At 46.1% G+C, this 21,973-nt stretch overlaps 1 protein-coding gene across 1 annotated transcript in view; it reads right to left on the bottom strand.

The window, feature by feature from the left end:
• Window positions 1-21,973, bottom strand: part of UBXN7 (UBX domain protein 7) — a 50,128-nt gene that overhangs the window by 9,643 nt on the left and 18,512 nt on the right. The window contains exons 2-7 of the mRNA XM_007537834.3: window positions 15,125-15,272; window positions 11,760-11,827; window positions 8,554-8,619; window positions 6,558-6,670; window positions 1,145-1,291; window positions 238-328 (exon numbers count right to left, since the gene is read on the bottom strand). Of these exons, the coding sequence (XP_007537896.2) occupies window positions 238-328; window positions 1,145-1,291; window positions 6,558-6,670; window positions 8,554-8,619; window positions 11,760-11,827; window positions 15,125-15,272 (633 nt within the window). The remainder of the gene's footprint in view (window positions 1-237; window positions 329-1,144; window positions 1,292-6,557; window positions 6,671-8,553; window positions 8,620-11,759; window positions 11,828-15,124; window positions 15,273-21,973) is intronic.

Below are 21,973 nucleotides of genomic sequence, written 5' to 3' on the forward strand. Positions count from 1 at the left end.
CTTTCTGTCTCTCTCCATTTCCATCTCCCCCTTCCCTCTCAATTTCTGACTGTCTCTATCCAATAAATAAATAAAAGATAATAAAAATTAATAATAAATAATACAGTTCTAAAGGACATTTACAAAAACTCTCCTCAACTATCACACATAGTTCTACAGCTGGATCCAAAGAATTAAAGAACTATACAGGTAACTGAAAGATCACAGCTTAAGGCCATAAGAGAACACGAATCTTACCTGTCCGTGGGTCCAAGATAGAAACATAGGGAAAATCCGCAAGCTTATAAAACTGTATGTATCTTTGACCCTCTTCACTGTCGTGATAAACCTGTTAACATCAATCATGTTAGAAATTAGAACAAGGTCTTCTAACTATAGCTTGGCCATTTAAAAAGAAACTACAAGGTAGGCTGGGGAGATGGCATAATGGTTCTGCAAACAGACTCGTGCCTAAGGCTCCAAAGTCCCAGGTTCAGTCCCCCTGCACCGCCATAAGCCAGAGCCGAGCAGTGCTGGGGATTGGGGGTGGGGGAGGAACTGTGTAGCAGCACCACAAGGACTTGTGTGCCATCCCAGGCTCAACTTCTGGCACCACCAGTAGCCACGACAGCAGACAGACGTGTAAACAGACACAAGCCAGTCTGAGGACATACACTTAAGAGTTAAGGACTGGCAAACTCAAGCCAACAGCCAAGTCTGAGGTCAGCGTTCCCCATTCCTCCCACGTCTTCTCTACACTCGCCGTCTTCACTCGAGTCAGCACTGAAACATGGGTAGCCTGAGCTAAGGTTTAGCCTGAGCTAAACACCAGACTCAAAGATCTCATACACAAACACTGAGCTGCCATCGACAGCTCAGCCACATCAGACACGTCAATCAGCTCTCTCACCCTGTCTCCGGGCCTCTGATAAGGCTCACCGGGGCTCAGTGTCCCTTTGTTGTTGCCACTGGATTAGGGTTTTCTAGGAAGCAGGCAGACGGGGGAAGACGCTCTGGCAGCAGAGCTGCCTCAGTACCAGAGGCTGGAGAAGCAGCACAGCTGTGAACACGGTGCCCCTACAGCTGCGTCTCCTCCGCTACGATGTCTGAACTCTTCTGGCCGGGCTCTCTGTTGCCCTGCCCTGCCGCAGACGCTGGGGCTCACCTGCCAGAAGATGAAGTGCTCCCGGATGATGTTCTTCACGGCATCGTTGCTCCACACGTCGCGGTTGAGGCACTGGCACGCGAAGTCCTGCACGTTCTGGATGTTTATCATCAGCCACTTGTTCTGCATCTGACCACACTCCTTGGCCTGCAAAGAGCACAGAGCACAGAGCACTCAATAGGAACGCTGTCCGCCTGCTAACGGGCAGACTCAGAAGTCAAGAGCTGTCCTCGGAGTAGCCTGAGGGCTCCAAGCAGTGGTCAATCACAGCTGCTTGCTCTGTGCACACGTCCTGATACCCTACCAAATCCTTTTTGATTGAAACGGACTTTTTGATTGTTAGTTACTTATAGATATGCTGTGGGCGTCAGCATGGATCAGAATGATGTCAACGAAATTCGCCAATGCAAAGTTTCAGTCGTGGGCATGGCGTTTTGCTTCACAATTTCTCCTCATCACAAAGATGTAATACACATCACTAAAGAAAGGACATGGGGGAGTCAGGCGGTAGCGCAGAGAGTTAAGTGCATGTGGCACAAAGCGCAAGGACCGGGCAAGGATCCCGGTTCGAACCCCTGGCTCCCCACCTGCAGGGGAGTCGCTTCAGAGGTGGTGAAGCAGGTCTGCAGGTGTCTGTCTTTCTCTCCTCCTCTCTGTCTTCCCCTCCTCTCTCCATTTCTCTCTGTCCTATCCAACAACGATGGCATCAATAACAACAATAACTACAACAATAAAACAACAAGGGCAACAAAAGGGATTAAATCAATATTTAAAAGAAAAAAAAAAGAAAAAGAAAGGACAAGGAGGGGGGCTAAGGATCCTGGTTCAAGCCCCCGGCTCCCCAACTGCAGAGAGGTTGCCTCACAGGCGGTGAAGAGGGCTGCAGGTGTCTTTCTCTCTCCCTCTGTCCCCCCCTCCTCACTCAATTTCTTTCTGTGCTAGCTAATAAAATGGAAAAAATGGCCACAGCAGTAGTGGATTCATAATGCAGGCACTGAGCCCCAGCGATAACCCTGGAGGAAAGAAAAAAAAAAAGAAAAAAAAGAACAAGGACAGTGGAGCAAAGATGAGCACATGCTACTGAAAACCTTGGTGTAGGGATGACGGAAAAGTTGTAGATTTTTTTTTGTCTTTAAGATAATTTTTTTTTAATAATTTTTTTCTTTTGCCTCCAGGGTTATTTCTGGGACTTGGTGCCTGCACTACGAATCCACTGCTCCTGGAGGCCATTTGTTTTCCATGTTGTTGATGACACTGATGTTGTTGTTGTTGCTGGATAGGACAGAGAGAGGAGGGGAAGACAAAGAGGGGGAGAGAAAGACAGACACCTGCAGACCTGCTTCACCGTCTGTGAAGCGACGCCCCTGCAGATGGGGAGCCGGGGGCTTGAACCAGGATCCTTAGCTGGTCCTTGTGTTTTGTGCCACCTGCGCTTAAGCGGCTGCGCTACTGTCCAACCCCCATAATATAATCTTTATTGTAATTATCAAACAAAGTAAAACCTTGAGGTTAACTCAGACTCCTCTAAGAAAAGTCATCACTTTAATATTAATTCCCTTGATAAAAATCATATTTTAGGAACCCTCCTGCACTGCTGGTGGGAATGTCAATGGGTCCAACCTCTGTGGAGAACAGTCTGGAGAACTCTCAGAAGGCTAGAAATGGACCTACCCTATGACCCTGCAATTCCTCTCCTGGGGATAGATCCTAAGGAACCCAACACACCCATCCAAAAAGATCTGTGTACACATATGTTCTTGGCAGCACAATTTGTAATAGCCAAAACCTGGAAGCAACCCAGGTGTCCAACAACAGATGAGTGGCTGAGCAAGTTGTGGTCTATATACACAATGGAATACTACTCAGCTGTAAAAAATGGTGACTTCACCGTTTTCAGCCGATCTTGGATGGACCCTGAAAAAATCATGTTGAGTGAAATAAGTCAGAAACAGAAGGATGAATATGGGATGATCTCACTCTCAGGCAGAAGCTGAAAAACACAAGATCAGAAGAGAAAACACAAGTAGAACCTGTAAAAGTAAAAGACTCTGGGGTGGGTGGGTGGGGAGAATACAGATCCATGAAGGATGATAAATGACATAGTGGGGTTTGTATTGTTAAATGGGAATCTGGGGAATGTTATGCATGTACAAACTATTGTACTTACTGTTGAATGTAAAGCATTAATTCCCCAATAAAGAAATAAATTATTAAAAAAAAAAAGAAAATAACAAGGGCAACAAAAGGGAATAAATATTTTAAAAATGTATTTAGTTCAATTCAAAGGATAGTTTCTTTTTTCTTTTTAAATATTTGTTTTACTTATTTATTCCCTTTTGTCGCCCTTGTTTTTTTTATTGTTGTAGTTATTATTGTTGTTGTTGTTGTTGGATAGGACAGAGAGAAATGGAGAGAGGGAGAGGAAGACAGAGAGGAGGAGAGAAAGACAGACACCTGCAGACCTGCTTCACCGCCTGTGAAGCGACTCCCCTGCAGGAGGGGAGCCGGGGTTCGAACCCGGATCCTTATGCCGGTCCTTGTGCTTTGCGCCACCTGCGCTTAACCCGCTGCGCTACCGCCCGACTCCCGATAGTTTCTTTTCAACCAACCTCAAAAGAGTTAAGTTCTTAAGTGGATGGGGGAAATAAAGGTCATCATAAGAATTTCTTTATTAGGTGTTTTTTTTTTATTATTATTACTGAACTAAATTACATTACTTCTACATAAGTATGCTTTTCTTATTTCTTGAAGTTATTTCTGGGGTGGGAGATAGCAAAAAAAAAATCATATTTTAATATCCTCTAATGAATTTTATTAATCCAGGTTTTAAACAGAAAATTTTTGTACTGAGCCAGAAAAGTATACTTAATTGTTTAAAGTATAAAATATAAGGAAAAGGGCTGGGTGGTGGCACACCTGGTTAAGCATAGACGTTCAAATGCTCAAGGACCAAGGGTTGACTTGAGTCCCTAGTCCCCACCTGCAGGGAAGCGCCAGGAGTGGTGAAGCAGGGCTGCAGATGTCTCTGTCTCCCCCTTCCCTCTCAATTTCTGGCTGCCTCTATGTAATAAGTAAAGATAATTTTTTAAAAGCACACATACACACACACATATGACAACTTCTTGTTTCTAGGAAAGAGCAAGCACGTAGTATCAACAAACTGGTAAAAAAATGAGTAATTAGGTAAAAGTACACAGTAGTTTGCAGTGACTTAGTAAGTGCAGCAAGAAAGATCTTAAAAAGACCACATAGCACTTAACCAAATAGTTTCTACCTAGACCTAGATGCTCTCCTCACCTACTACAAAAATTCTCTTTATAAAGTGTTTTCTGTGCCCATCTGTGGCCAGGAGTTTTGTGTTCTCTAGGTCAGCTCCCTGCAGTGCTGGCTGGTCCCCCAGCAGAGACCCGAAGACTCTCTCCCTCCTCTCCTTGTTTAGGCAGCAGGGAGACTGTGAGCTCTGCAGCCCAGCCCAGGGGTGGAGGGGACAGTTCTGTGACAGGTATAACAGCCGGGAGACGGGTGAGGGGACTGCTGCCTGACGGCCACTGTTGGTGGCGCACCCTTTAGCAAAAGAATAAATGTCTTGCTTCAACTCCTTATTTTTTGCCTTGACAAGTAATTTTAATTGGACGCCATTCACAACAATATCTTACTGCTTCTCAGCCACCAAGGTGCAGATGCTGCCATGACACCACCCTGCCCTCCCTGGACAGACGCCCTCACCATGTGTCCTGGAGCCTCCCCTCCCCAGAGCCCTGCCCCACTAGGGACAGACAGACACAGGCTGGGGGTGCGGATCCACCTGCCAACACCCATGTCCAGTGGAGAAGCAATGACAGAAGCAGAACTCCCAACTTCTGCTCCCCATAGAGAATTTGGGTCCCTGCTCCCAGAGGGATAAAGAAGAGGGGAGCTTCCAGTGGAGGGGAGGGGACAGGGAGCTCTGGGGGTGGGAATGGTGTCCCTCTTATCCTACAATCTTGTCAACCATTATTAAACAAATTTTTTAAAATGCGGGGGGGTTGCGCAGCAGGTTAAGCGCACGTGGCACAAAGCGCAAGGACCGGCCTTCGGATCAGGATTCGAGCCTTCAGCTCCCCACCTGCAGGGGAGTCACCTCACAGGCGGTGAAGCAGGTCTGCAGGTATCTTTCTCTCCCCGTCTTCCTCTCCTCTCTCCATTTCTCTCTGTTCTATACAACAACAGTGACATCAACAACAATAACTACAACAACAATAAAAACAAGGGCAACAAAAAGGAAATAAATACTAAAAAAAAAAAAAAAAGAAAGGGGGGGTAGATAGCATAATGGTTCTGCAAACAGACTCTCATGCCTGGGGCTTCACTGTTCTAAGCTGAGCTTCTCAGATACAGATAGAGGGAGAGGACTACAGCACCTCCAGTGAAGCCATGTGTGTGAGAAAGCAGGTGCACTACCCAGGTGAGCTACTGTGCCAGTTTAATATCCCCACAACCCTCACCATTTTAGCTTTTTACCAGAGCGGTGTCCAGCTCTGGCTTGTGGTGGTGTGGTGTGTGTGTGTGGGGGGGGGGAGGGGGGAGTTGAACCTGAGACTTTGGAACCTCAGGCGTGACAGTCTGCATTACCATTATGCTATTTACCCTCCACAAACCCCCCTTGAGTTTTTTAGAGCCAAAAAATTTTAAATGGGATGGGATGGTGGTGGTGGTGGCACACCTGGCTGAGTGCACATTACGGTGCGCAAGGACCCAGGTTCAAGCCCCTGGTCCCCACCTGCAGAGGGAAAGCTTTGCGAGTGGTGAAGCAGTGTTGTAGGTGTCTGTCTCTAGCCTTCTCTATCTCTATTTCTGGATGTCTCTATCTAATAAATAAATAAGATAATTTGGGGGGGAAAATTTCAACACAACAGAATCCCCATATAAGTTTTAGCAAATTACCAGCACACAACTTGTAAAGGGCCAACAGAGCATGCTGCTTTTCTTAGCAGTCAGAGACTTACAAACTAAGAAAAGACGTAAAAACTTAAGAAAACTATTAAAATGGGAAAAGACTCAACAACGGTAACACATAAAGGATAAATCCACGTATGTACATAAATCAAGCTCATATAAACATTAGGATGCCAATTTTATTTATTTTTGATTTGATATGACAGTTATAGAGAGGGAAGGGGAGACAGAGGGAGAGAGACAGAGACACCTGCAGCCCTGTTTCACCACTTGTGAAGCCTTCCCCTTGCAGGTGGGGAGTGGAAGCTCAAACCCGGGTCTCTGTGCATTGTAACATGTGCGCTCAACCAGGTGCACCACCACCCAGCCCCTCAGCTCCGAGATTTCAATTTCCTACACACTAAAAACTTAACTTTGCTTTTAGGAAGAAACGGCAATAGAAAGCACTTCAGAGCTCAGGCTCACGATTACAACTCACTGTTTCAAAGCTGCCCTTATGCATCAAGTCGATGGGTGGTCGGAACAGGTCTGCCAGGGTAGTCAGCTTCTTGTCTATGGCTCCTCCATTTCTTAATTCCTGCTCTTGCCGAACTACAAGACAGGTGGTTGAGAAAGTCACAATCAGTCAGGATTTGATATCAGTCCCAAGAACCAGCGCCTGGCTTCCAGTGCGTATGTGAAAGTCTGATGCTGGTTTGTGAGGGGAGAAAACCAACTAAGGAGCAGTGTGGAGGCCGGTCTAAGACCTGGTGCCATTCCGTCTGCAGAGCCGGGAATACAAGGAGAGTTCTGCTGGAATCACCCAGCAAGAGAACCCAGCCGTCAGAGAACGCCTCATCTCCATGCTCTAGCAGTTGAAAGGGTCCTAACATGTGTCCCTGGTAACTTCTAGTCACAGCTCCACTTTCCAGAGCTGTCGTCAATGAGAGAACCTGACTGCAGATGTTACCTTATCATGGCAGGCCTAGGGTTCTCGGGGACAGAGTCAATGTGGGTGCTCCTTCAACTCTCTTCAAGTTACAAGACCTGAGCCAGACCAGAGAGAGTTCAGCTGGTAGGACACATCCCTTGCCATGCATGCAATCCAGGTTCAAGCCCCAACACCACGTGGCGGTGTCACTGGCATCTGTGAAAGCCCTGGTGCTATGGTCTCAGTTGGTCTCTCTCTCTCTCTCTGAATTAAAAAAAAAGAAAAAAAATTCTGGAGTGTTGGATCCAGAAAGAAAAAGTTTTAAAATCCAGATGCAGGGTTGGGCGGTGGTGCAGCGGGTTAAGCACACATGGCGCAAAGAGCAAGGACCGGCGTCAGGATCCCGGTTTGAGCCCCCGGCTCCCCACCTGCAGGGGAGTCACTTCACAGGCGGTGAAGCAGGTCTGCAGGTGTCTGTCTTTCTCTCCCCCTCTCTGTCTTCCCCTCTGTCTTTCTCTCCCCCTCTCCATTTCTCTCTGTCCTATCCAACAATGGTGACATCAATAACAACAACAATAATAACCACAAGGCTAGAACAACAAGGAGCAATAACCCTGGAGGCAAAAAAAAAAAAAAAACCACAAAAATCAGAATGAGCCCGGGCCTTGCGTGCGTGCACTGCTGCTAAGGTGTCTCTGCCATCCAGCTTCCACTCTGTTTGCTTTAGACAGACAGGAGGCGACAGGCTCCACCATCTACAGACCCTTGGTTCTGGTCCAGGGAGCTCTCGTGTAGTGCCAGCGATCAAGCCCAGGACCTCATGCATGTTAAACCATCCTGTTGAGCCATCATCTCCTGATCCTGGAATTATCCCCTTTTTAAAATTACTTTATTTATTTGCTAGAGACAGAGAAATTAAGAGAATGGGACATAGAAAGGGAGAGACAGAGAGAAAGCTGCAGCCCTACTTCACTGCCCATAAAGCTACCCCCCTGCAGGTGGGGACTGGGGGCTTTGTGCATGATAACGTGTGCACTCAACTGGGTGCACCACCACAAGGCCCCCATAATTAACCCCAGAAACTGACTGTGGTGGTCCAGGAAGTGGCACAGTCAATAAAGCATTGGACTTCCAAGCATGAGGTCCCGAGTTCAACCCCCAGCAGCACATGTACCAGAGTGCTGTCTGGGTCTCTCTCTTTCTCGTTAATAAATAAATAAAATATTTTTAAAGGGGGGGGAGAAACTGAATGTGTCAATTACTACATTTCTTACATGATCTCCATCACGCCATCCCAAGCAGGTGACCAAGCAGGTCAGAATCTGGGATAGTCAAGGGGAAGTTGCTAACTATCAGACTGAGTCATCACTTCACTTGTGAATTAAGAGAACCCTGAGGAAGTTTCTCTATTTAAGGAAACGTGTGTACAGCATAAACTAGGCTCTAAACTGCACAGCTGCTTCCCATTGTGTAGGTGCGGCTGCTATAGTCTGTCGGGGAGTCCAGGGAGAAGGGGAAAGACACACAGGGCATAGAGATGATAAACAGGCTCACAGATACCTACTAGTTTCAGTCTGAAAGTCCCGGAAGCCATCAAATATGGACCGTGCAGGCCGCCGTCTCTTAGGAGCTTTGGGGAAGAGAGAACAGAATTGACACCAAGAAGTCAACATCATTATTCTTTTTTAAAAAAATATTTATGTATTTATTCCCTTTTGTTGCCCTTGCTTTTTTTTATTTTTATTTTTGTAGTTATTATTGTTGTTGTTGATGGCGTTGCTGTTGGATAGGACAGAGAGAAGTGGAGAGAGGAGGGGAAGACAGAGAGGGGGAGAGAAAGACAGACACCTGCAGACCTGCTTCACCGCCTGTGAAGCGACTCCCCTGCAGGTGGGGAGCCGGGGGTCTCGAACTGGGATCCTTATGCCGGTCCTTGTGCTTTGCTCCACATGCGCTTAACCCGCTGTGCTACCGCCCGACTCCCTATCCCTCCACATTTTATACTTGCACATAACACAGGCAGATGTCAGCAGCTCACAGTTTCTGTCTTCTCCTCCTCTCTCCATTTCTCTCTGTCCTATCCAACAACGAATGACATCAACAGTAACAATAATAACCACAACAAGGCTACAACAAGGGCAACAAAAGGGGGAAAAATGGCCTCCAGGAGCAGCGGATTCATGGTGCAGGCACCGAGCCCAGCAATAACCCTGGAGGCAAAAAAAAAAAAAAAGCAAGAAAGGAATAAAGGAAGGAAGAAAGAAAGGAAGGAAGGAAGAGAGAGAGAGAGAGAGAAAGTGTGTGCTGGGGAGAGAAGGGAGGGGAGCTGCATGTCTGGGTCCACAGGTGCAGTCCCCAGAATCACCGCGTGCCACAGAGGAGCGATGTTCTGGTCTCTGACAGACACACAGACGCAGTAATAGTTCTGAGCTTAACAACCCCAAACCAAACCTGAAAATCACACTTCAAACAGACACAGCTCTTCATAAAGTTATGATCTAGTAATCAGTCAGGACCCACTCCGAAGGCTACCAGGTCATTCTCACAGCAAAGCACCAGCAGAGGGAAGTGGGGTTCCCATGGCAACGCTTCTTTCTTCCCTCGACAGAATCCATTTCCGATATTCCTCTACACTCAGTATCCAGCCACAGGCTTTGAAATGATGAAAGATGAAGCTTCCTCAGAGCTCTAAGGCGGAAGGTGGAGGGACCAGCAGTGTCTACTTTTTTTTTTTTTCCTTTTTGTTGCCCTTGTTGTTTAACATTGTTGTGGTTATTAATGTCGTTGTTGGATAGGACAGAGAAATGGAGAGAGGAGGGGAAGACAGAGAGGGGGAGAGAAAGACAGACACCTGCAGACCTGCTTCACCGCCTGTGAAGCGACCCCCCTGCAGGTGGGGATCTGGGGGCTGGAACCGGGATCCTTATGCAGTTCCTGGCGATTTGCGCCACATGCACTTAACCCGCTGCGCCACCGCCTGACTCCCCCAGCAGTGTCTACTACTCCTGAACAGTGACTGCACAATGGCAAGGGGGCCGAGCAGCCCAGAGAGCAAGTTTCTGCTCAGGGTGCAGGCCTCCAGTGTCCTTCTGACTGTAGACAGACACTTTCTTTTTCTTCTCAATACCTGATTGTCAAGAGACGGTATGGCAACAGAGGAAGTTCTGGTGTCCCAGCCTCCGTCTCTGCGAAGGAAACCACATATGCACCGGGCCCCAGCTCCACTCAACAACCAGGTAAGAAGCACATCAACGCTCTCCAAGTCTGACTGAATCCACCGTCCCTGCATGGCCATCCTGCTACCCCTGGGCTAGGCCCGCCCTGCCGCTTCTCAGCTGGGACAGCTCTTCCAGCCAGTACCAGAAAGCCAGAGAATGTGGCAGTCGTGTCCGTACGCAGAGGACAACAAGCAAGCGGAGTTTTTAACTTGAGTTCTACATTCACTTACTGAGAGGAAAGGCAACAGCTCTGGCTGCTTTGATCTTCTGAAACAAACAGCAATGTTTTAGTCAGGTCACCAGCAGTAAAGAGCCAATTGCTCAGCGTTGCTTTACAGGCGTAAGGAGTGGTGCAATAAGAGCCGGCTCCACAGTCTGAGTGATGGTCCCTGTCTGAGAGCCCAGTGCCATCTGCATGGCTCCACTGCACCATCCCCAGACACAGGTGACAATCTCGGCACAGTCTAAGTGATGATCCCTGTCTGAGAGCCCAGTGTCATCTGCACGGCTCCACTGCACCATCCCCCAGACACAGGTGACAATCTCGGCACAGTCTAAGTGATGATCCCTGTCTGAGAGCCCAGTGCCATGTCCACGTCTCCACTGCGCCATCCCCCAGACACAGGTGACAATCTCGGCACAGTCTAAGTGATGATCCCTGTCTGAGAGCCCAGTGCCATGTCCACGTCTCCACTGCACCATCCCCCAGACACAGGTGACAATCTCATCACAGTCTAAGTGATGATCACTGTCTGAGAGCCCAGTGCCATGTCCACGTCTCCACTGCGCCATCCCCCAGACACAGGTGACAATCTCGGCACAGTCTAAGTGATGGTCCCTGTCTGAGAGCCCAGTGTCATCTCCACGTCTCCACTGCGCCATCCCCCAGACACAGGTGACAATCTCGGCACAGTCTAAGTGATGGTCCCTGTCTGAGAGCCCAGTGTCATCTGCACGTCTCCACTGCGCCATCCCCAGACACAGGTGACAATCTCGGCACAGTCTTATGTCTGTGACAGATTCTTTCTTCATCTCTCTTCACCACAGCACTGCTGGGGACTGCACTTGGGTTGCAGCTTAGGTGTAAAAGGCTTTTTGCATAGCCACTATGCTGCCTTCCCAGCTCTTCCTCACAATTCCAAAGACAGTGCTTGAGTTACGAGCTCAAGTGGTGGGCACCAGACTTCCCTCTAAGGTTTCTGCCTCAACCCCTGGGCCCACATGTGCCAGATGAGGCTCCAGGTGGGCTCCTGTCTCCGGTGAAGGAATCTCTGTTCCTCTCTCATGGGTAGAAACTGCTTATCTAGAGAGAGAGAGAAAAACCGGCAGAAGAGCGAAGGGACGGCAGCACCAAAGCTCCCTTTAGCGCTAGCCAGCCTGGAACCTGGATCACACAGGGCAAAGCAGCCACTGACCAAGCGAGCTATTTCTCCAGTCCTCATGTAAAGACACTCTTGAGGTGACAACTATCCTACAAAGCAACATTCCCCAAATGAAAATCGAAACACAAAATCTTATTATCAAATCAATCTATAGAAAACGGTGAACTTACCACCAAACAAAGGTTCTGGTTCCACTAGTATTTCTTGCTTTTGAGGAATCGGGGCACGGACTTCTTCTCTATTACAGAAAAAAAGGAGAACATCAGTAGGAGACTTTTTGCAAGGTGATCTGTCTATAACTACCATGAATGTGTCAGATTAATACGGAAATGAATATTGAACTCAGAATCACATTAATCACAATAAACCAATGCTGAGCCATTTCCACAGAAGTCAAATGGAGCTAAGCTTACAATACACAGGTGACTCACATATTTACAAAAGCCCTCAGTCCCCACCTGCAGGGAGAAAGCTTCACAAGTGGTGGTACAGGACTGCAGGTGTGTCTGTGTCTTTCCCTATCCCCTCCTTTCTTCTCAAATTCTGACTGTCTCTATCCAACAAATAAATAAAGATAATAAAAACTAAAAAAGAAGTACCAAAAAATGTATTTATCTGTCCCAGAGCACTGATCAAGTGTGTTTTTTTAAAATATTTATTTTCCCTTTTGTTGCCCTTGTTGTTTTATTATAGTAATTATTGTTATTGGTGTTGATATTGTTGGATAGGACAGAGAGAAATGGAGAGAGGAGGGAAAGACTAGAGGGGGAGAGAAAAACAGACACCTGCAGACCTGCTTCACCGCCTGTGAAGCGACCCCCCTGTAGGTGGGGAGCCGGGGGCTGGAACCACCGGTCTTTGCGCCACGTACGCTTTCTGACGGTGCTGGAGATGGAGGCATCCAATGCCTCAGCTGTGACAGACTGCGCTACATCCCCAGCCCCTGGGGCTTTGTATTAAATAGACCCTAAGGGGTAAGGACAGAAGAAAATGACTCATTTACTTTCTTTTAAAAAAGATTTATGGGGTCGGGCGGTGGAGCAGCGGGGTAAGCACACGTGGCGCAAAGTGCAAGGACCCTAAGGATCCCGGTTTGAGCCCTGGCTCCTCACCTGCAGGGGAGTCACTTCCCAGGCGGTGAAGCAGGTCTACAGGTGTCTTTCTCTCCCCCTCTGTCTTCCCCTCCTCTCTCCATTTCTCTCTGTCCTATCCAACAACAGCAGCAATGGCAACAATAACAGTAAGAGCAACAAGGGCAACAAAATGGGATAAATGGCCTCCAGGAGCAGTGGATTCATAGTGCAGGGACTGAGCCCCGGCAATAACCCTGGAGGCAAATTGTATATGTGTGTGTGTGTGTGTGTGTGTGTGTGTGTGCGCGCGCACGCGCACGTATGTATGTATTGACCGATGGATGGATGAGGAGAGAGCCAGGCACAGCACCCCTCCCTCCGGCACATACGATAGCAGGGGTGAAACTCGGGGTCTTGCAAGTCTAAGTTTAGCACTAGGTCCCCAGCCCTCTTTGCTCTATTTTTTCTTAATATTTATTTCCTTATTGTTGCCCTTGTTTTTATTGTTGTTGTAGTTATTATTGTTGTTGATGTCCTTTGTTGTTGGATAGGACAGAGAGAAATGGAGAGAGGAGGGGAAGACAAAGAGAGAGAAAGACAGACACCTGGAGACCTGCTTCACCACCTCTGAAGCGACTCCCCTGCAGGTGGGGAGTCGGGGGCTCGAACTGGGATCTTTAGGCTGGTCCATGCGCTTTGCCCCACGTGCGCTTAACCCGGCCCCCTGAATATTAATTTACTTTAGTTTTCTTGTTTGTGTTTACCAGAGCACTGCTCATCTCTGGCTTATGGCGGTGCAGGGGATTGATATTGGGACTTTGGTGCCTCAGGCATGAGAATCTCTGCAGAATCTTTTTTTTATTTATTTTTTTTATTTAAGAAAGGATTAATTAACAAAACCATAGGGTAGGAGGGGTACAACTCCACACAATTCCCACCGCCCAATCTCCATATCCCACCCCCTCCCCAGTAGCTTTCCCATTCTCTATCCCTCTGGGAGCATGTCTCTGCAGAATCTTTAATGCTATCTCCCCAGCCCTGGTTTCGTTTTAACTCAAATACTACACTCTGATTAATGTTCATAGCAAGAAAAGAAGAAGTCTTGAATTATCTTCCTATTCAGAATGTTTTCCATTCAAGTGTTTCTAATAGTAACTGAGTTTAGATTCCTGTTCTTTATATCCAAGAGATGGAACTTTACCTTTATAATATACAGTAAAATAATCATTAATAAACAAGCATATGCAATGTGTTCGCTCAACCAGGTAGTCCACCATCACCTGCCCCCCCCCCCCCCACTTTTTAAAGATTTCTTTAGATAAGAGTCAAAGACAGTAAGTGAAAGGGACTGTATAGCATGGAAGTGTTCTCCCATGGAGAGGGCCAGACCCAAACCTGGATCCTACACACAGCAAAGCACCGCTGACCACAGACCTGTCTACCACTGACTGTCCACTCTGTATTACAGCCCTTTCTCTGGTGCTTCTGATATCAACTACACGCCACTATTTAGGCTACATGAGGCTTTCGGTGACTGTTCACATTTCCTTTCTTTCTTATCTTTATGATTTTTTAAATTTATTTATCCCTTTTGTTGCCCTTGTTGTTTTATTGTTGTAGTTATTATTGTTGCTGTTACTGATGTCATTGTTGTTGGATAGGACAGAGAGAAATGGAGAGAGAAGGGGAAAAGAGAGGGGGAGAGAAAGACAGACACCTGCAGCCCTGCTTCCCCACTCACAAAGTTTTCCCCCTGCAGGTAGAGACCGGGTGTTTAAACCCAGGTCCTTGAGCGTTATACTGTATGTGTCCCTCAAGACTACGTTTTAGGGCTATACTTTCAGACCTCCTCATATTATCACTATAACGTGCCCACCACCAAAAGACCTGTTCCACTCAAATCTCATCTCTAAAGAGAAGCCTAGCTTTACAAGAAAATGTAAGAAACGAAATGACACAGACTGCTTCCTGGGTGCTGTAAGAAGGGTGGCGGGGGGCACGGGACTCGGATGGAGGTGAGGCGACTTATCTACAGCATGTGCGGATATGAAACCAGACTTTCTTAACGACTCAGAAACTGTCCCTGGGGCAGAAGCCTGGGCCACACCGAGCTCCTATGTGGCTGCCATGTGGCTGCCGGAAACATCAGAGCAGATTTGTCTGGGTCTCTCCGCAAAACCTGTCATGACGTTTCCAACAGCCCCACGTGTCTGCGATGTGCAGGCGGTGCTGCTCAGGCAAACGGTACTGCCCCGCCTTTCTCGGCAGGTCCCTGTGAGATAGACAGAAAGGACGGTGCTCTGGAGCTTTCAAGGATGTAAACACAAAATTCTCCCCTAGCAATCCTGAGTGCTTTCAACTTCTAGTTTGTCTGTTTTCCCAGAATCAGAATTTGCCTAATTGTCTGTGTCAGGCCAGGAGCAGCCCCGCAGCAGCGCCCAACAGGAAAGGCTCATTCGTACTCTGTGTGCGGCCTGCCGGCGGAGACACTCGCTGAGCTGGTACTTGGCTCCTCTGCGATGCCCCCGCCGTCCAGGAACATGGTGACGGCCATCTCCAGGTTGTTGCTGCAGGCCTCCAGCATGTGCTTCCCCACGCTTTCGCTCGCACCTGGAAGAGCACAGGGACAGAGTTGAGACACAAATGCAGCATTCCTGAGTCTCAGCAGATATTCCCACAAGGGGGGTGCTGCCGTTGCCTCTGGGGCTTCAGGCATGAGCTGGTGGGGCGCTCCAGCAGGACAGTCTAGCTCCCTGGCCCTCGCGGGGGATTCCTGAAACATGCTGAGGTACTTCCACACTGGCTGAATGGCGTGGAAACCAAATGCAGCAGTAAAGCAGGTCCAGGAGGGGGTGCAGTGGGTAAAGTATTGGACTAGTCAGCAAGCATGAGGTCCCGAGTTCAATCCCTGGCAGCACAAGTACTAGAGTGATGGCTGGTTCTTTCTTTCTTTCTTCATTAGTAAATAAATAAATAAATATATATTTAAAAATTCTTTTATTATCTTTATTTATTTGAGACAGCCAGAAATCGAGAGGGAAGGGAGAGATAGAGAGGTGCCAGGAGCCATTTCTCTGCTTGATAGAAGCTTTGAAACAATGGAATCCCTCGAGACAAGTGTTAATTCCCCCCTGGGCAGGCCATTTCCCCTCAGGTAAACCATTTATCAGTAATCAAGTGAGTCAACACACACTTGTGGTAACAAACATGGTTTCGGCCATTTGTTGCAAGGAACATTCCGCTTTGAAGTTTGCTCCCCCTCCCCCCACCTCCAGCATTCACTCTCCTTCCCCAAAGCCTTATAATGCCTGTGAACACAATAAAATTTTGCAGCTTGATCAGAAACTTGTCTTGCTGTCGCTCTTTCGTGTCTCTTGTCCCTGTCATTCCAGATCTTTTAGGTTCCTAGCCCCTGTTCACCGCCCTGCTGGTCAGGGCATTCTGGCGCCCGAGCGTGGGGCGAAGAAGCCTTCTGGACCTAGGAACTCCGCTGATCGAGGGGGTAGGCCTACCCAAATTCACTGGTTTACCGCGGCCGAGGGGGTAACGCAAAGACTCGCAGAGATCGCCACGGAAATACCCGACCGTGAGTCGCATCTGGAGGAGAGTGTCACAGCGGCTGAGGTAAGCAAAACCATGGGACATGAATTCAGTAAACAAGATTTATTCATTAAAGGACTCAAGGAGTCACTCAAGACACGAGGAACTAGGGTTAAAAAGAAAGAATTAAAGAAGTTTTTAGATTATATTGGAAATATTTGCCCCTGGTTCCCCCAGGAAGGCACTATAGATGAGAAGCGTTGGAGGAGAATTGGTTACTGTCTTAATGATCACTATCAGTCTTTTGGTCCTGAACGTGTACCTGTTTCTGCCTTTTGCTACTGGAATTTAATTAATGATATCTTAAACATTTATAATAACCACCCTGATATTAAAAACCTTATTACAGAGGGTGAAAAGGTCCTCCGGCAACTTTCTAGTCCACCGTCCAGGACAAAGACCCCATCCCCATGCCCTTCTGTGATTATTGATCTTGATCCCCCAGTACCCAGTCAAAATAAAAGCCTCCCAGCAACCGATGAAAGTAAAAGCCCTGTTCCCCTCCCTACAGGTCCCACCGCACTTACTAAAGTTCCCTTTATTGACCCTCCTATTGCTAATTCACAGGAGAATGAAACCCAGCATTCTTTCCCCCGCCTCTATCCAGTTTTACAAAACCCTCCCTCTCCTGAAGTACTTCCCGCGGAGGATGAGGCTTTGCTAGAAAAAGAGGCTGCCAAATACTACAATCCCAATTGGTGTCCTCCTCCCTTTAATCTCCCTCATGAAATCAATCAAACAAGACGTTCTCTTTAACTTAAAAGCTATTAATCAGAGAACCAGTACACACTTTTGATAGAAATTTAATGATTTGTTTCTTTAAAACTGTAAAATGTACCTTAGCCTAGAAAAAAAATTTCAAAGATTTTTCTCTGCGCGGCAGTAAACTAAGCCCGCCTGTTCCACCTGCACAGCCAATCGCGGCACAGAGCTACTGCTCCACAGATTGGCAAAGACTCCAGTCAATCATTCCCTAGCCACTAACGCCCCTCCTGGGTGGGGGGTAGATAGTCTGTGAGTTAGGAATCAAAAAACCAAAGCGGTTTTTCAAAGGGAAATTTTTCTTTTCACCAAGAATGTATGTTTTAAGTCTGTGCTAACCTTGTTTTCATTAATGTGTGTTAAGCCCTAAGTAACTAAAGTTTGTTTTAAGTTTTAAATATGATTTAGTTAAGCTAAATGTGGTTTTAAAGAACCCGACTCAGAGTTGGCACACCTTTACCAGAGTAAAATATAAGACAGTTTCGTCCTTCTGATAGCTAATATCAGCATCAATTCATTAGTTAAAAGATTTTCTGAGATATCTAGGCATGCCTCTATAGTCTCTCTCACTCTTGTGAGAATTGTGAATATTACCAGCACCCCAATACCAACTGCCACTGTTTGTTAATTTGTTAATTCCATCCTTGAACTGGCTTTCTAATAACCCAGTCAGTGTAGAGCAGTGGCCTTGCCAGGAAAAAAAGGGTTAAACATATTCCTGGCCTGATAAAAAAATTTTATTCAACAGATGTGATTCAACAAAATTATTTAGTGTAAAATGGTCATCTAAAAAAAATGTTAACAGTAAAAATTTATTTTAACATTTCAGATATAAGGTTTATGTTAGCTTTTTAAGTTACCTATCCAAATCAAAGTGAAAGATCAATTAAGTTGTGTACCCACCCTTGTTCATAGCTGCCCCAAGGGTGTGATAGCTTTGTGATAAACAAAGATCCTAGCAAACAAAGTTTAACATTTTACTTAAAATTGTTTAGGACTGGCTTGAGTTAGTAAAAGATAACACAATAGTTATGTTAATTATTTACGTGCCAGAGGCTTTTGCTCTAGTTTTCCTCTTTATATCTTTCTGCTTTTAAAAATTATCTGGTTTGTTTTAAGACACTGCCAGAGGTTTATTCTTGATAAATTAAGGTAATACATTGTGCTTTTGGTCTGATAGATTTGTTTTGGCAAATCCTGATTTAACAAAATTATTATTTTGAACATTTAAGCTATGAGGTTTTATTTTAGCCTTTTTTAAGTTGCCATATTAGAGTTCTAAGGAACAAAATCTATTAAGAGTTTTATACCTATGCTTACTCATGATAGCCTTGTGATGAGTAAAGATCTTAGTAAACTAAAGATATAATAGTATTGTGCTTAAACTGTCTAATCAGTTTAAAATAATGCCAAAAATGGTAAACATTTTATCATGTCAACACATTAGGTATTGACTTTCTATAACATATTGGTATATTCTAGTAAAGAGCCTTCTAAAATCATATGAAAGAACTCAAGCCAATTCTAACCATTAGATCATCAATTAAGTTGGTACAAGTTCTCTCCCTAAGTAAATAATTATAGGTACATCTGCACATGAAGAACTGACTGCTCATATGGTAAGATTTAAAACTAAACATTTTTCATTTTTTATTTATGGGTGTGTGATGACTCCTAAAGTCACTCATATCCTAAAATTTTTCTCATTTTTTTACAAGCCTCTTAAAATTGTAACGCTTGACCTGCCATAGTGAGAGCACTTTACTGGCTCCTGCATTGTTTAATTAAGATCTTGCTATTCAGACTTTTAAGATTAATCTCCATTGATAAAAGCCAATGCTCTCTGACAGATTGATGTAATTCACCTGCCCATGTTTAGTAAACAAAAACATTTTTTCTTTCTCAGTTGGTATTTTTTCTAAATTTATGTGGGCTACAGCTCAAACAAGAAAAACTAAAACCCTTAAGCTTAATAAAAAAAGAAGGGGAATGCACCCCCCCAGTATTCAGTTGGCTAAAGTGTCAATGAAGTAACATACTAAACCTTTTTAATATTTACAAAAATTTGAATTGTCCATTTATTATATCTCATTGACAAAGCCACCCACTTTTCCAGTTAGAGACATATTTCCTTTTTCTCTTTTTCAACACTGGATGTCCATGTTTGTTTTCCTTTTATTATGGTGGATGACATTATTGATCTTGCAAAATCCACAGTTCCTGTTGGCAAGTCCTTACCACAAAGGACGCCATGGCAGTATACACTCCAGCTAACCTCACCAGCCTATCCAAGTCTTCTCTTTCTGCTGACCTACCACTGCTGACTTCATCTTTGCATGTTTATTGACTGCTCACTTTTCTCAAAATATTCCTCGATGTTCAAGGAACCTCACCTTGACTTCTAATGTGTATGCACCTCCTCTGTGTTTTGGTAAACACCATCCTATACTTTCATGTCAATTCTTCTCTACCTGGTCCTTGCCTCCTAGTTTTGCTTGTTCCACAGCTGACCGTATGAAGAAGAAAAATTTCATCAGTTGGCGCTGACCAGACCAGACGTGCTGTGTTTCTTCCCCTGGACATCATATCCACTGACTGCTTCCCTTAGACTTGCTGGTGGCACGCTAGGACACTCTATATATTCCTCCCATGAATTTTCTGACAAATTACAACAGGTTATAGACTCCACCACAAATAGTCTTGAGTCACTACAGAGCCCCTTATGGGACCCTTATTAGTCTTTTGTTAATGATTACCTTAGGACCCTTTATTTTTAATAAGATTACTGATTTTATAAAACGGCAGATTGACTCCTTGGCATCAAAACCTTTGCAAATACATTATCACAGACTTGATTTGGCTGACAGAGGCCTGGCTGAACCTGAGGATGACAGACCCCCTTTTCGGATGGCATAAAACTCAGAATTATGCATCGAGACATCCAACCTTGGTAGGGCAAGGACACCAGTAAGAAGTGCAAGGCAAAGCACTGCAGGGGGAGGACCCTATCGTCCGCCTCTGAGTCCCCCGTGAAGCAAACCTGATTTGCATGGAGGTTGGTGTCAGCAACAAAAAATTGTTTCCCTAGAAACTGTGGCTCTGCCTCCCCTCCCCAAAAAGACACCGAGAGCCTTATAAGATGCGGGAAGGTTGGTTTTGCACTCACCCCGCGGGAGGAATCAGGTCAATACTTCTTCCCTCTGGTTACGCCCACCAAACCTGTTGTTAGGGTCTCCGCTCCTCACCCCCAATTGCCTGCCTCAATTTAAATTATAACAAAGGGAGGATATGCCAGGAGCCATTTCTCTGTTTGATAGATGATAAGCTTTGAAACAATGGAATCCCTCAAGACAAGTGTTAATTCCCCCCTGGGCAGGCCATTTCCCCTCAGGTAAACCATTTATCAGTAATCAAGTGAGTCAACACACACTTGTGGTAACAAGCATGGTTTCGGCCATTTGTTGCAAGGAACATTCCGCTTTGAAGTTTGCTCCTCCTCCCCCCTCCTCCAGCATTCCCTCTCCTTCCCCAAAGCCTTATAATGCCGGTGAACACAATAAAATTTTGCAGCTTGATCAGAAACTTGTCTTGCTGTCGTTCTTTCGTGTCTCGTGTCCCTGTCATTCCAGGTCTTTTAGGTTCCTAGCCCCTGTTCACCACCCTGCTGGTTGGGGCAGAGAGGGTGAGAGACAGAGAGACCTGCAGCCCTGCTTCACCACTTCTGAAGCTTTCCCCCTGCAGGTGGGGACTGGGGGCTCCAACCTGAGTCCGTGCACATTGTAACATGTGCGCTCAAACCAGGTGCTCTCCACCTGGCCCCATAAATGATTTTTTTTTACAGAAATCCAAGTATTGGTATTGGTCATTTCCTTACATGGTTCAACAAAGTATCTGTGAGTAGACTGAGAAAAGGTCAAGGGAATGAAAGGCCACACTCTAGACAGCTGGACGTGTTTCACTTTTCTCTCTGCCTTTGCCACAGGAATACCGCTGAGCTTTGATGCCCACACAAAAATCCACTGTTCTGGGCAGCCACTTTGCTTTGTTTTGTTTTGTTTGTTTGTTAATAACGACATACAGAAATTGAGAAGTGGGGTCAGATGGTAGCACAGTGGGTTAAGTGCAGGTGGCACAAGCACAGGACCTGCTCAAGGATGCCAGTTCGAGCCCTGCTCCCCACCTGCAGGGTAGTCGCTTCACAAGCAGTGAAGCAGGTCTGTAGGTGTCTATCTGTCTCTTCCCCTGTCTTCCCCTCTCTGTCTCTCTCTGTCCTATCCAACAACGACATCAATAATAACAACAATAAAAATAACCACAAGATGGGAGTCGGGCTGTAGCACAGCGGGTTAAGCGCAGGTGGCGCAAAGCACAAGGACCGGCATAAGGATCCCGGTTTGAGCCCCCGGCTCCCCACCTGCAGGGGAGTCGCTTCACAGGCGGTGAAGCAGGTCTGCAGGTGTCTATCTTTCTCTCCTCCTCTCTGTCTTCCCCTTCTCTCTCCATTTCTCTCTGTCCTATCCAACAATGACAACAACAATAACAACTACAACAATAAAAAAAAACAACAAGGGCAACAAAAGGGAATAAATAAATAAAATAAATATTTAAAAAAAAAAAAAATTAAAAAAAAAAAATAAAAATAACCACAAGATAAAACAAGGGCAACAAACAGGAAAAATGACCTCCAGGAGGCAAAAAAAAAAAAAAAAACTGAGAAGGGAGGTGGAGAGAAAGAGAAAGCAAGACTCCTTCTGCAGCCCTGCTTCACCACTCAAGAAGCTTCCTTCTTCCTGAAGCTGGGACCAGAGAACTGAGCCCGATCTATGAACACGGTAGCAACTGTGTTCAACTGGATGTGCACCACTGCCACGCTCCTACAAGTTGATGCAGGGCCGAGAGATAGCACACAGCAGTGTGACGGACTTCCCAGGTTCACAGGTTCGACCTCT

This window comes from Erinaceus europaeus, chromosome 14 (genome assembly GCF_950295315.1).
Source record: "Erinaceus europaeus chromosome 14, mEriEur2.1, whole genome shotgun sequence".
Classification (NCBI taxonomy): domain Eukaryota; kingdom Metazoa; phylum Chordata; class Mammalia; order Eulipotyphla; family Erinaceidae; genus Erinaceus; species Erinaceus europaeus.